The 13875-nt window shown below is 41.7% G+C and overlaps 1 protein-coding gene across 2 annotated transcripts in view; it reads right to left on the bottom strand.

Moving 5' to 3' along the window:
• Window positions 1-13875, bottom strand: part of ccdc146 (coiled-coil domain containing 146) — a 98266-nt gene that overhangs the window by 20011 nt on the left and 64380 nt on the right. For both annotated transcript variants that reach the window (XM_034112361.2, XM_034112363.1), the window contains exons 17-18: window positions 13461-13609; window positions 13140-13368 (exon numbers count right to left, since the gene is read on the bottom strand). In XM_034112361.2, the coding sequence (XP_033968252.1) occupies window positions 13140-13368; window positions 13461-13609 (378 nt within the window). The remainder of the gene's footprint in view (window positions 1-13139; window positions 13369-13460; window positions 13610-13875) is intronic.

Genomic DNA, 13875 nt, shown 5'->3' with positions numbered 1-13875 from the left:
GCAGGGACGTTAAAGCAATGGGAATAAAGGAAGTCTATATATAAAAAATATATAAAGCCGAGATGATCAAGGAGCCGTGACAGGGCAGAAAATAGAAAGAAGAAAAACAAATCTGATGACTGAAGAGAGACAGGAGAAAATAGGAAACATGGCGATAAGAGAGGAGAGGGAACGAGAAGAGGAGGAGAAACAGGGGGTAGAAAAATGTTGGACACAGGGGTCTGACCTGCAGTGACCCAGTTTATGGAACATTAGCTTCTCTCCACTCAACCATACAGTGTGTGCACGTACACGCACCTGCGCATGTTCACGTGCCTGCATCTAACGCGAGAGATTATCTGCGGAGCATCCAAAGACAGCGTGGAACAAAGGGATGATTCCCATTTCCCCTTCCCTCCCTGGAAGAGATTAATGAATTCTCCGCACAGTGAGTCTGATTCAAACAGACCGGAGTGTGCAGCGCTCCGTCAATGACACATGACTCAGGTTTTCATGTATTAGTATGACCGTCATGTGATTAAGGGAGGTGTTGGAAAGGCTGCGGATGCTCTCGCGGGGAAACAAGAGTTGAGAAAGGGAGACGCTGATCCTGATAGAATGAAAAGCACGTACACGGACAGACTGATAAAAGGCTGACAGATGGAGGAAGATAAAGCGAAGTCCAGAGTGAGGAGATGAGGAAGAGATAGATAGTGAAAGTTGCGAGACAGAATCAGACGGGAGATGCATGGAAGCTGAAATGGTGTCTGACTGCTACGGCCGCAGCATAGCAACAACATTTGTGGCTCATGTTGTGACCCGTGGCATATATTTAAAACGCCAAACCAGATAGAGTTTACAACAACCACATGATTTTATTGATGACTAATTTAAAATAGGACAAGTCTGGAGGACGGGCAAAAAAGAACAGAAAGATGGAGGAAGCCTGAGCCAGCCACACCATGGGCTGTTGGGCAGAACTCCCCCCCCCCTTAAACAAAAACAAAACTCAACTCAGAAAGAAAGCCCCTAAAACCTCCATACAAAAAACTAAGCCAAAATAATTCATAGGATAAAACACTACTTTCTAACACAGCAGTGTCCAAAACTTCTCCTCCAGCCTTCCTTGTATGCAGTGATTAGGCGAGATCAGGGACACCTGAGCAGAGGCGTAGCCAAGAGCAGATCATGTTCACCTGAGCTGGTGCACAACTGACCAATGAGGAGCATAACTTTTAAAGAGACATATTCTGCTCATTTTCAGGTTTATTTGAGTATGTAGTGTCTCTACTGGGACATGTCTCCATGCTTTAATGTTCAAAAAGCGCTTTATTTGTTCTCATTATTTGTGCCTCTTTTCACCCTCTGTCTGAAACCACAGCCAAATCTGCTCTGATTGGTCAAGCATTCAATCAATCAAAGTTTCTTTATATTGCCAAATATCAAAAATGTATATTTGTCTCAGGGGGCTTTACAGTGTATACAGAACAGGAATACGACACCCTCTGTCCTTAGACCTTGTGATTGGTCAAGCGCTTAGACATGACCCGCCTCTTAGCCAATTAATTACAATGTGTTCGAGCGCTAGCCAAGAAAGCGCAATATCACTGTGTTATGGATGTAAATGAGTCCAATGGAGGCGTTTCAGGCAGGGGGGGAATCTGTGGGAGGGAACTTTGGGATTTTTGATTTTCCAGACCATTTACATGCACAGAAACCTATAACTCACCTAAGGAAAGGGAAAACCCCAAAAAGCATAATAGGGCCCCTTTAATACATGACAACCTTTATTTTTTATAGACGTCTGAAACCAGTGTGTGCCCAGTCCTCGCTCACGAGTCTGACTGATCTGAGTTATGTCCTCGTACGCAACCACCCTAAACCACTTAAACACTTGATGATGAATGGCACCCAGCGCACATCTGTCACTCTCCCCTCTTCCATCAATCTCTGCTCTGTGTCGTGGCCTCCCTCTTAACATTTGTATCCCCGTCTGCTCATATGCGTTGATGTTTGTCTTTCTCTTTGCATTCATCTGTCTCCGTGTCAGCGTCTCCGTTCATGCCTGCCTGCCTCTCTGTTTTCTTCATCTGTCTGTCACAAACAATCGCTGCTTTCTTGGCTCATGAACGCTGTAAAGCATTGTACGTGTGACAGTGGAATACAATTTGCCTTCCACATAAGAGATGGCACACTGCAAAGTGTAGCAATATTAAATAATGACCCTATTTAAAATCCCAAAACTAGGTTACAAAGTTCCTTTCAATTAAAAGGAATAAAGGACAAAGGGTCGTAGTAGAAAGGTCAGTAAAGTAAACTAGGAGTGACATCATAATCATAATAAGGTTATAAGGTTAATAAGCAGAACATGAGAGCAGGGAAGCTGAACTAAAGCTTTTATAAGCCGGTAAATGAGGAATAAATGATGGAAATATGCATTTGAACCTGGCTTCTATAAACATTTGACAGCAGGTCATATTAATACTCGGTAATATTGCTCTGAAGTGTCAGCTTTTGGATTTTCTTTGAGCGACCTGCAGCGGGGATTACAGGGATTTAGTGATGTTAGAAAACATTGCGAGCAACACATGTTTCATAACATAAAATCAATAAGCAATGCAAGCACAATGTCAGATAAGGCCACTGGGGTAAAAAACGTATTAAGGGGTATAAAAAGATATTTTTGGTGGATAATACTGAGTGTACAGGCCTGAATTCCTCAAGCGAATCACCCCACAGCCTTGAAAACCTGTGACAACTCAAAGCCCTCACTATCACTCTTTACCTGGGATTCAGGAATAGTTAGAAGGTGTGGTGAGGTTCCCGTCTGTAGAGGACCTCGGGCTAAATCTAGGCTCGTACAAGACATTAAAAGGATAACTGCGAATGACCTTTAAAGTGTTCAGATTGTACTTGAACCTTCAAAAAGTGATTGCACTGGAATTCCTTCTACCCGCGTAATCCTGAGCCCGGACAGGTTATAAAGAGTGCCAAAGTCCACATAAGGTGGATAAACTAAAACTTAAAGGGGACCTATCATGCCAAATGCACTTTTTTATGTCTTTTATACTTAAATATGTGTCCCCGGTCCGGTGCGTAGGGGAACTCACGCAGCGTCAGAAAATAAAACCCTTTCTCTTTTCCTCCGTACCCAAATCTTTTAAAAACGGCGGTACAACGAGCAGATACAGATTTGCTGTCGATATGACGTAAAATCGGCGGCGGACCCACAGCACTATCAGAAAGTTGCTATCAGAAACAATGCCTGACGTGTTTTGGACGTAATCTCGTCTTTGTTTACATTAGCAGAGCCTCGCTAACACTCAGAGCTAACCTGTACTGGAGATCACATGTGTTTAAAAAGCAGGACATAAAAAAAGGAACTCACCTTGTGATAAACCCGCAAGAGAAAAAGCATTTGAGCTCCATACTGTTTCAGAAATAATCCTTGATGTGGTTTAGAACAGGATGGCGTTTTATCACAGCAGAATTTAACTTTATCTCCGGTAGAATTCTGATCAGGCATTAGCTCCGCCTCCTCTCTCTCTTTTTTTGAATTTTTTTTTTTATAAAGCTAAGGACCACAAATCCGAGTTTCTCTAACCGGGCTGCAAAAGAGGGGTATGAGGGATGTCTAAAATGCATGATCTGTTTGTATTTTGAGCAAAACACATGTTTTTATTTATTTGTATATAAAAAAAAGCATGATAGGTGCACTTTAAAAAGTACAACTTGTTGAGCTGGGAAAACATGAATAAAAGTGTGAATGCTTGCCTTGTGTATATACACGGCTTTACCTCACCTCACGGTAATAACAACAAGAGGTGCAGCAAGAGGAGATTGCATTATTCTTCTCGGGAAAAGTTCAGTCAATCTGCATTCTCTATTAAAGCTGTATTAGAATGGGACTCCATCCAAACAATCAATTGCAGTATACTGTCATCTGTCTTTCTGTACTGATTTAACCATCTTATTGCTATGTTATATGTATGCTTTGTTTTTTGTTTCTAATAATTGTATTTATTTGGGATTATTTAAATATTATAATTAGTTTTTAGGGGGACTTTGCAATATCTGTCCAGTATGGTGGCCGATAAATATGCATCGGTCAAAAAACGCTGCAAATTAAAAAACGCTGCAAAAAGGTCAAAACACATGGAAACAGGGACACTAAAAAGTGATGCTTGTTGACAATGTCACACGTTTGCAAATGTCGGGCACCGTAATCCAGGCAGGTAAACAATAGCCTTTTGCTAAAGCCACTTCGGAAGTAATTTTAATCCAGTGGTTCTCAAAGTGGGGGGGCGCAGAGGCAAGACAGGGGGGCGCGAGAGACCAGGAGGGAAAAAAAAAAATCATATTTTGAAAAATTATTGATTCGAAAATAATATCATACAGTACTATTACGTCTGGGTCTGTGTTTCATTAAAGCTCGGCTCTGTGTGGAACGAGCCATTTTGTGTGCGTGCGCGAGAGAGAGAGAGAGAGAGAGAGAGAGAGAGAGAACTGGTACCGTAGAACGTTGATGTTAGCTTCTGGTGCTAGCGAGCTACGCTAATGGATATAAGGAGTTTTTTCAACAACAAGGTGGAGGAGAGTCCTCTCCTGTCAGACTGAGAGACTCAGTGAGCTAAAGGACTCTCTGTGTTATCTCAGTGGGTCTCAAACGTTTTGGTAACAATTATTTCCGAGGCACACATCTATATGATCATTATAGTTATAAAAAAATAAGAGAATAAATTAAAAACAGGAATGAAATAATATGACATTAAAAAAGAATAAAGTTTAAAAGGGGAGTGATTTGTAAAATATCCATAAAGAAAAAGTAATTCTGTTTACAATTCTGTTTCAAATGGGTGTTGAGATAAGTATCCATAAATCTCTTCATTTTGCTCCTCTCAAAGTGCACCAGAGGGGGAGCGTGCCCCCGGACCCCCCTATGTGAGGTCCACACACCACCTATAAAAATAGCACTTGACCCCTGCTTACGCCTATATGCTGTGAGGTGATATCGAGCCTTCATTGTAACAGTCGCAGGTACATTGTGTATATGCGTGGGGATTGTTGCAGTAGATTGAGTAGAACATTCAACTGTAGCACCCGGTACATTAATGCACCCTCTATGAAACGTCAAGCTACCCCACAGTACCCCCAAAATAAATCTCTGGCGCCGCCACTGAGTCTGACTATTTGTGTTGGGGGGGCCCGACTTTTTTTTTTCTCCAAAGGGGAAAAAGTCTGCCTGCCTGACAGAAAAAGTTTGAGAACCGCTGTTTTAATCCAACCCTCAATTTTGTAATTATCAATTTCTTCAAGCAGTTTGCTAGAGAGGTGCTGGACATCACATACACGCACAATAGAACTAACTTGTAAGATATCAATACAAACTCTTAGGATACTTGAATATTTGTGTAATTGCGAATCATTTGAAGCTACTACCCCAACAGTGAAAATGAGCAGCCAAGGTATAAAAAACAAGTTAGTAGCCAGTACAATGAAATCTGCAATGGGAATATTCAGCAGAGCTTACAACGAAAACAATTGACACCATTTGGACTACATTTGGCCTCCACGCCTACCACCTGGTCTAAAGTCCTGCCTGAAAGCTGGACATTCATGGATAATTAGACTGCAGTCTGAAGAGTCAAGTCCTCGTGTTATCAGCCTTACTCTCTATCTGTGAAGCCTCTCACAGACAACACACTTCCACTTGCACACATCTATCGAGATGCAATTCACCGCGGGTTTCCCCATGGTAATAACTCCCAGACATATTGGGGAAAAATGTAACAGCAGGAAGACAAACACTATGAGTCACCACCACAGGGACAGTGCAGTATGTCATCAGCCCCTCCCGGTTATAAATCCTACTCCCTTACTGACTGTGTGTATATTCCACAAATACATCTCTGCCTGCTTGCTGGCAATATTATGAGTGCATGCGACTTAACAGACTGGTCATTACAGGAACAATATTCAAAAGTGGCTGCATGGAGATGATCACAACTTCACACACATTGCGCTGATGTCTGCGTGAGCATCGATGCACCTGTGTGTGTGCTTGAGGTGTGGACGTGCCAGCGACTCATACACAAGAGTACATCCAATATCAAACCACGATGACTTTCCCGCAATTAAAATTCCACAGAGCAAATAAGAGCCTCAGACTATATTGAACTTCAATAGTTCTCACAGATGGCCCGATCTATCTTTGTCAACATTTCCCATCAAAGGGAGGGAGTCGGGGGGTCCGTCTGGAATGAGCAGATAAACCGGTCACAGATGAATACAAATACACAATATATATATAACAAAATTGACAGTGAAGGTGTAGCATGGAAATTAAACTTGCATAGAGAGTGAATTCACTGGGAGAATGAATTGAGCTGGCAAACTTTCCGCAACAGGAGAGACTCAAGTGATTAACTTTCTGTGCACAGAGGCTGAATGAGGGGAGCAGTGATTTAGGAGATGATTTGCTATTTACACAAGTGGAGGGAGATATGAGCACGGAGTGGACGGATGAATGAACAGACTAATTAGAGATGTGACTGTTGATTGTTAAAGAAGTTGGAGAAGTTTCACGAGTATCCGAATGAGACCCACAGCTATGCTAGCAGAGCTGTAGACAATGCTAACGTGCTAATGATTAGCAGGTTTACGATGGTATTATCCGACGCTGTGTCTCAGTTTGTGTTCTTCTGCACTTCTGCCTTTTTCGAGTGAATACGCCCATTTTTATTGATTGAGTAAGGCAAAAAAGAGAAAGAAGAAGGTGTACTCATAACGATCAAACTTACCCTCAAGGAAGAAAGCAGCAAACGTGTGAACATGGTGGCCGAGGAAGTCGCAGAGGTTTACCGGAATACAAATTCTAAGTGAGCGAACAAGAAGGCAGACTTTTGGCCGGCAACAATCACCATCTGATATTGGCGCGAATGCTCTGTCCACTAGCAATTTGCCACTGAAAGGAACAAGCTTTCAAATGTGGCGATCATCATTTTTGGTAAGCAATACCCTGTCAAAATGAACACAGTAGGCAAGTAATTACACAGTGTGTATGTTCTCCATGGAAGTGGGCGAACGGAATAATCCAACATTGGAACACAGCAATATTTTGGCAATTTGTGCTAGCATTTGCTTTTTTAGTATAAAACTCATTGTACAGCTGAGCTTATGGGAAGTCATTAGTTCTTTAAGTATATCACTATGAACCAAAGTATTGGACAAATAGGGATTACAAATGTTATAATTTCAATGTATCCTAAGTAGTGTTGTCACGATACCAACATTTTGGTTTCGATACCGATACCAAGTCAAGAATTGCGATTCCGATTCTTTTTCGATACTTTTCTTAAAAAAAGGGAAACACGGAATATCGGCTTTAAAATTAGGAATAACAGATGATTTTAGCAGTCAGAACAACTAAAGCAGCAGTGTTACTAAGAACAGAAACGCCAAAGAGTCACATCTAATATAAATATATATAAAAGCATTTATTTTAATTGTGTAGCAGTGAGTTTAACATTTTGGCAGCACTGTTGAGCATTTTGAAAATGTATTTTCATGCCTCTGTGCAAGGCTTAGTCTTTCTATCTTTATAGCCACTGGTGTAAAGTAACTAAATTCATAAACTCAAGTTCTACTTGGGTACAATTTTGAGATACTTGTACTTTATTTAAGTATTTCAATGTTTCTTTTGCTACTTTGTACTTCTAATCCACTACAGTTCAGAAATAATGGTGTACTTCTCCTCCACTACATGTATTTAATCCCTTTAGTTACTTCACAGATCTGGATGAATGATGTGAAATATAATCAAGTGTTAAATCAGACTTTAGTTCCACCTGGAGTAAATCCACAAGCTACCCTGCAGTCTACAAAGTACTTCAGACTAGCTGCACCTTCACCAGCTTTGAGAACACTTTCATGATCAATCATTATAAAACATATCATATATATTATTCTGAAATGGACCAATCTGCACAATGACTACTTTTACTGTCGCTACTTTAATACTTTTACTTGAGGAACATTTTGAATGCAGTACTTTTACTGTAACAGAGTATTCCTACACTCTGGTGCTTCTAGTACAAGACCTGAGCACTTCTACTTTTACTGTCGCTACTTTAACTATATTTTGATGATAATACTTTTGTACTTTTATTTGAGGAACATTTTTGATTGCAGGATTGTTCCTACATTCTGGTACTTCTACTTTAACTCAAGTACAAGACCTGGGTACTTCTACTTGTACTCAAGTACAAGATATATACTTATACCACCTCCGTTTATAGCCTATGAAAAAAACTAATAGAAAACGAAGGCTAAAGCTAACGTTAGCAGATAGTGATGCTAGTTTGCTAGTTAAGTTTGCTCAACGATAATATTGCGACAGGGAGCTCTGCTCTGAACACCTGAACGGCCCGTTCACAGACTTCTGGCGTCTTTTTTGTCAACAAGCCGAGGCGCAGCCGCAGTTGCACTCCCACTTGCAGCCATGCTTCTCGTTTTCTCACATGCTCTGGCAGCTAGCGCGTGGCCGCGTGCAAGAGAGAGGGGAGGGACTTAGAACGTGCTTGAGAGGAGCGGGACAGTGCAAGGAGTGGAAGCAGAGCGCTGAACACACACGGCTCTTATTAAACGGCGTTTTTTCACGGGAGTACTTTTCCCCGTCATTCCTAAAGTACCGATACTAATGAAACGGAGGAATCGTACCGTTTTTAACGGCAGGGTATCGCGGTACCTTTCAAGTATCGGTACACCGTGCAACACTAATCCTAAGGGGGACGTAGCAAAAGTTCCAATATCAATACAATATTTGTGGAGATATTCCACTCAAAACTAAAAGGAAACGTCACGATGGCGATAGAGAAGAAGTCGGGGCATCAATAGGAGGTATTCTCTTGGGATTACGAATTCCTTTGCAAAGTATAAATGCAATCTATCAAATGGCTGTTAAGAAATGAAGAAAATGAAGGAGTGTCCGACTAACAGGCATTCCTTGTCAAACACAAACAATAGGGCAAAAGGTAGGAATGTTCTGTGTCTACAGCCAAATGAAAGGTCAGTCAGATAAGAAAAGTGGGAAAATATGGAAAAAGGCGAATCAGGTCCGAGGGGCTTTTTAATGAAATATAATAAAAAACATCAAGAATGCCTCGAGGGAACAATCAAAGGCAAGATGGTTAGATACAGTTAAGAAGGGAAAGAGTAAAGAAACCGAGTATAAGAGAAACTATACAAAATAAAAGCAAAAGCAAAAAGGATGGCGCCGACAAGTCCTGTTGTTGCGAGCGATAAACAGCAGAAGGAGTAAACAGATGGAGAAAAGGGAAAGGGGAATTTTTCAAAAAAGCAGCACATGGTGAATTCAGTTCCAACACTGCATTCATCCAAAAGAGCACAAGGCTCAGATGAGAGAAGTGTGGTCCAGCAGCAGCAAGTCAAAATCAGTCACTGTGATCCGGAGCAGCTACACACCCAATCCACAGGGAAACTCAGTGTGTGTGTGTGTGTGTGTGGCGTTCATGGACCCTCTCAGATCCAGCTCCTTCCCCCAACTGTCACTCTCTGAGTATTGCAAAGCAAATATATTTGTGTTTTTATATCATTTATTCATGTGTGTCTCGGTTTGTCTCTGAGCACCTAGCACAGTGTTTGGTTGGGTTTGTCCCTCTTGGTTTAGATATTCATTTTCTTTTCCGCTTGTCTGTCTGAAGAGTATGTTTGTGCAGGAGTACCGTCACTGTCAAACTTTTGAACACAGTCTTTCCACCTCAACAAAACAAAGGGAGAGGATCAGTTCTAAAAACGACACGATAACATCTCTACTTTTGGTGGGTGTTGAAAGAAAGCTTTCGAAAATGTAGTAATGGTGTAAGAACAATGTTGTTGTAAAAAAAAATCTGCTTTATCGATTAGAGTAACACATTTTTTTTTTGCACTTCCGGTCGAAAAATATGGCTCCGCCCACTTTTGGGGGAAAACAGCGCTGTCATTTGATTGGCGGTCAATACAAATTCTGAAGTTTTTGCCAATCCGATCAGAAATGTAAGAAAACCGGAGATTTGTGGATCTTCAAAGAGCCCGATTACGATGGCCGGACAGGCAAACAATTACATGAAATCATTGGAAATCGACGATCGGGCTCGATATATGGTTAAATATAGCAGTAGGCGATCGATGTCCACAGATGAGAGTAACATCTACGTCACTTTACGGCCCCGCCCACTTTTGGGGAAACCAACGCTGTCATTTGAATGGCGATCGAGCCTGAAGCCACAGAGCTCTTCTTTTACTGTCCTTTCTTCTTAGAGGAAGTACAGACACACTGAACTCTGGATTGGTTTTAATGTTTGAGGTGCAATAAACAACACCGCAGCTTTATGGCATGATACAACTATTATGTTCCGCCTCGCTCATGAGAGTAACAGCTGGAGAAATTACGGCCTCGCCTACTGATTTTAATTTAACCATATATCGAGCCCGATCGTCGATTTCCAATGATTTCATGTAATTGTTTGCCTGTCTGGCCGTCGTAGTCGGGCTCTTTGAAGATCAGAAAATCCACGGTTTTAAAAAATGTCTGATCGGATTGCCAAACACTTGACAGATGACAGCGTTGTTTTCCCCAAAAAGTGGGCGGGCCGTAATTTTCGCCCGGAAGTGACGTAGGTGTTGCTCCCATCTATAGTGGAAGAGTGAGGGACAGTATGTGCTAGTTACAGTAGAATTGTGTGGCGTCTAGAAACTGGAATATGGTAAAAAAAAGCTAAGAAAAAATGGTTTAGGGCATTCACTTAAGGCGAAATTGAAAAAGTATATTAGCGATGTTTATTTTTTGCCAAATCTGACGGGCTTGTTCCGATCTATTACCGTTCAGTCAGACAACTCTCGTGTTCATTTGATATGTTTATAAGAAGCAGCATATAGTTTGAGTTTGGCGACTAGCCTCATCACTTCACTAATGTACAGAGAACATTGAGTGATGATTAGGTAAATCAATGCGGATGAAAATGGGCGCAACGTGACAATAATGCCAATTGATTCCATTAGTATTAACAATACAGTGCACCTTAGCTGTGACAACATTAACCATACAGCGAGGTTTCTTTTAAAGCACATATCAGTTAAACAAATTAAAGAGTAATTATCAATCAATCAATCAATGTTTATTTATACAGCCCAATATCACAAATGTTACATTTGTCTCAGTGGTCTTCACAGTGTGTACGAAATATCAGTATGACAATACGACACCCTCTGTCCTTAGACCCTCTGTCCTTAGACCCTCTGTCCTTAGACCCTCACATCGTAAAAGGAAACACTTCCAGAGAAAACCCACAGTTTAAGGGGAACATGGGAGAAACCTCAGGGAGAGCAGCAGAGGAGGGATCCCTCTCCCAGGACGGACAGACGTGCAATAGATGCCGTGTGTACATCGAAGAGATAATACATTTGCAACATAGGTAGTCCAAATGTTTGTAAATGCATGTGTGTATAATTACATTTCTTCTTCGCAAGGAATGAGACGAGACACACACAAAGGAGAAGTGGGTGTCATCATCACTGTTGAATGATTTCTATGCATTACCACATGTTTCCAGCCACAACGTCTTCAAGTAATTACACTGAAAAATTGAAACAGTGACTTTAATTAAATGTATTATGTCAACAGATTTCACATAAGCTTAGTTGAAAGCAATACTATCAAGTTGAACCATGTATTTAATTGCTTTCAACTAACCTCATACAGTGATGTGAAATCTGTTGACATAATACATTTATTATGTCAACAGATTTCGCAGCCGCCTAGGGCCAGCCGCTTTCGCAGCGGCTGGCCCTAGGCTCTGGAATACTTTGCCCCTCCATGTGAGGTCGGCCCAGACCCTGGGGGTTTTTAAATCAACACTTAAAACTCACTTTTTCTCTCTGGCTTTTGTTTATTTATCTATTTATTCATTTAGTTATTTATTTATTCATTTAGTTCTTTATTTTAATATTTATAACATAACATAGGATTTCATAAAGTATTTTAGTTTATACATTATTCAAATATAGGAATAGTAGATAGGATTACTTAAAATATAGTACCTTATATTTCATCTTGTTTCCCTTTAGACCCTTGCGGTTTATTCTTAAAAACCCTTACCCTTACCCACCCCCCATTTTCCCTCTGCTGGTCTATGGCCTTGTAAAGGGTAACGGGGTACAGAGTCGCTTAGATAAGCGGGGGAGTGCATCTGACGAAGAGATGGGTTGTTGTGCTCCCTATCTCTGTTTCCTATATCTAATAGAACTGCTCGGGTCTTGATAGATTGAGTGGGGAAGTTCATGAGATCTTTCTAGAGGGTTATCAAGAATAACTTTTATCCAATGACCTTCTCCCTCTCTGTCTGTGTCTGTGTATTCTCTTGTTCCGATGAACCCAGCCACATCTTTTTTCTTGTTTTGTATCTATATCTACGCCGGGATCCGGAGTCGAGGCTGATCCTCTTGCTGTAGTCCTGTGTCCTGGATCCTCTGTCCTGAGTTCTGGATTAAGTCGTGGACTTCGGGTCGTGGCTGAACCCGTCTCTGCGGTCCTGCCTTGGGTCTCGTCATGCTGCTTCCCTGATGGCTTCCACAGGACTGTAGCTGACATCCTCGTGGATTCATCTTCTTATTACAGACACATGCATTTCCTAACATTCGGTCTATATGCTGTAAAATGTATTATCTCTTCGATTTACACACGGCATCTATTGCACATCTGTCCGTCCTGGGAGAGGGATCCCTCCTCTGTTGCTCTCCCTGAGGTTTCTCCCATGTTCCCCTTTAAACTGTGGATTTTCTCTGGAGGTGTTTCCTTGTACGATGTGAGGGTCTAAGGACAGAGGGTCTAAGGATAGAGGGTGTCGTTTTTCTCATACTGATATTCTGAACAATCTGTGTTGTTGTATTTGCTGTAAAGTGTCTCTACTGTAGGCTATTTTTATTATATTCAGCACTTTGGCTCGACCAAAAATCGTTTAAAAATGTGCTATATAAATAAAACTTGATTTAATTTGATTTGATTTAATTAAAATCAATGTTCCAGTTGTTTTAGTAACAGATTGGGAATGAACACGTTGTCAAGAAATCCTTTTGAATGTGGCTGTGAATCTGTCTCTCCCTACCTCTATCTGCAGCATGGTGATGTCCTCCTCCGACTTTTTCCTGAGGGGCAGCTCCTTCTTCTTCAGGTCGATCTGTCTCTCCTCTTCATTAATCTCCAGCTGTAAATCCCTCGTCTCCTTCCCCAGGGTCTCCAGTGTCATGTAGCCCTTAGTTATGGCCGCCTCCTGGATGTTCACCTTTTCATAGGAGCTAAATAACACCTCTTCGTGCTCCAGGAGCTGAACGCCACTGTCGGGGACACACACATCAAGACACATGATTTGACATTTGTAGTTTAGATCCTCCTGGCAGCTAATATCGGTGTGAAGTCGTGAACATACAGCGAGTTGCGGCGCTGTATGGCTGTTTCATGATTCCTGTTTGTTTCCAGAAGTGCCTGCTCCTGGACGTTGATCATTTCTGTGAGTTTCATCAACTCCAGTTTGTCGTCCTCATACTCCTGAGTGATCTGACGGTGTTTCCAGGCAACCTAAAAGATAATACAAATGGTGTGATATGTTTTTAGACCCCGTAAGACGCAGGGAACATTCATGGTTGTTGGAACTTGCACTGCGCACATATGAGCAATGGCTCAGTCAGTAGGGGCTTGGACTGGGAGCCGTAGGGTCGCCGGTTCAAGTCCCAGACCAGACCTAAAATATGGAGTGTGGACTGCTACTTGGAGAGGTCCCAGTTCACCTCCTGCCCTGCCCTTGAGCAAGGCACCGGACACCCCCCTTCCCCCCTCACTCCCAT

The sequence above is a fragment of the Pseudochaenichthys georgianus genome, chromosome 23, assembly GCF_902827115.2.
Source record: "Pseudochaenichthys georgianus chromosome 23, fPseGeo1.2, whole genome shotgun sequence".
NCBI classification, from domain to species: domain Eukaryota; kingdom Metazoa; phylum Chordata; class Actinopteri; order Perciformes; family Channichthyidae; genus Pseudochaenichthys; species Pseudochaenichthys georgianus.
This window is presented reverse-complemented; position numbering and strand designations above follow the sequence as displayed.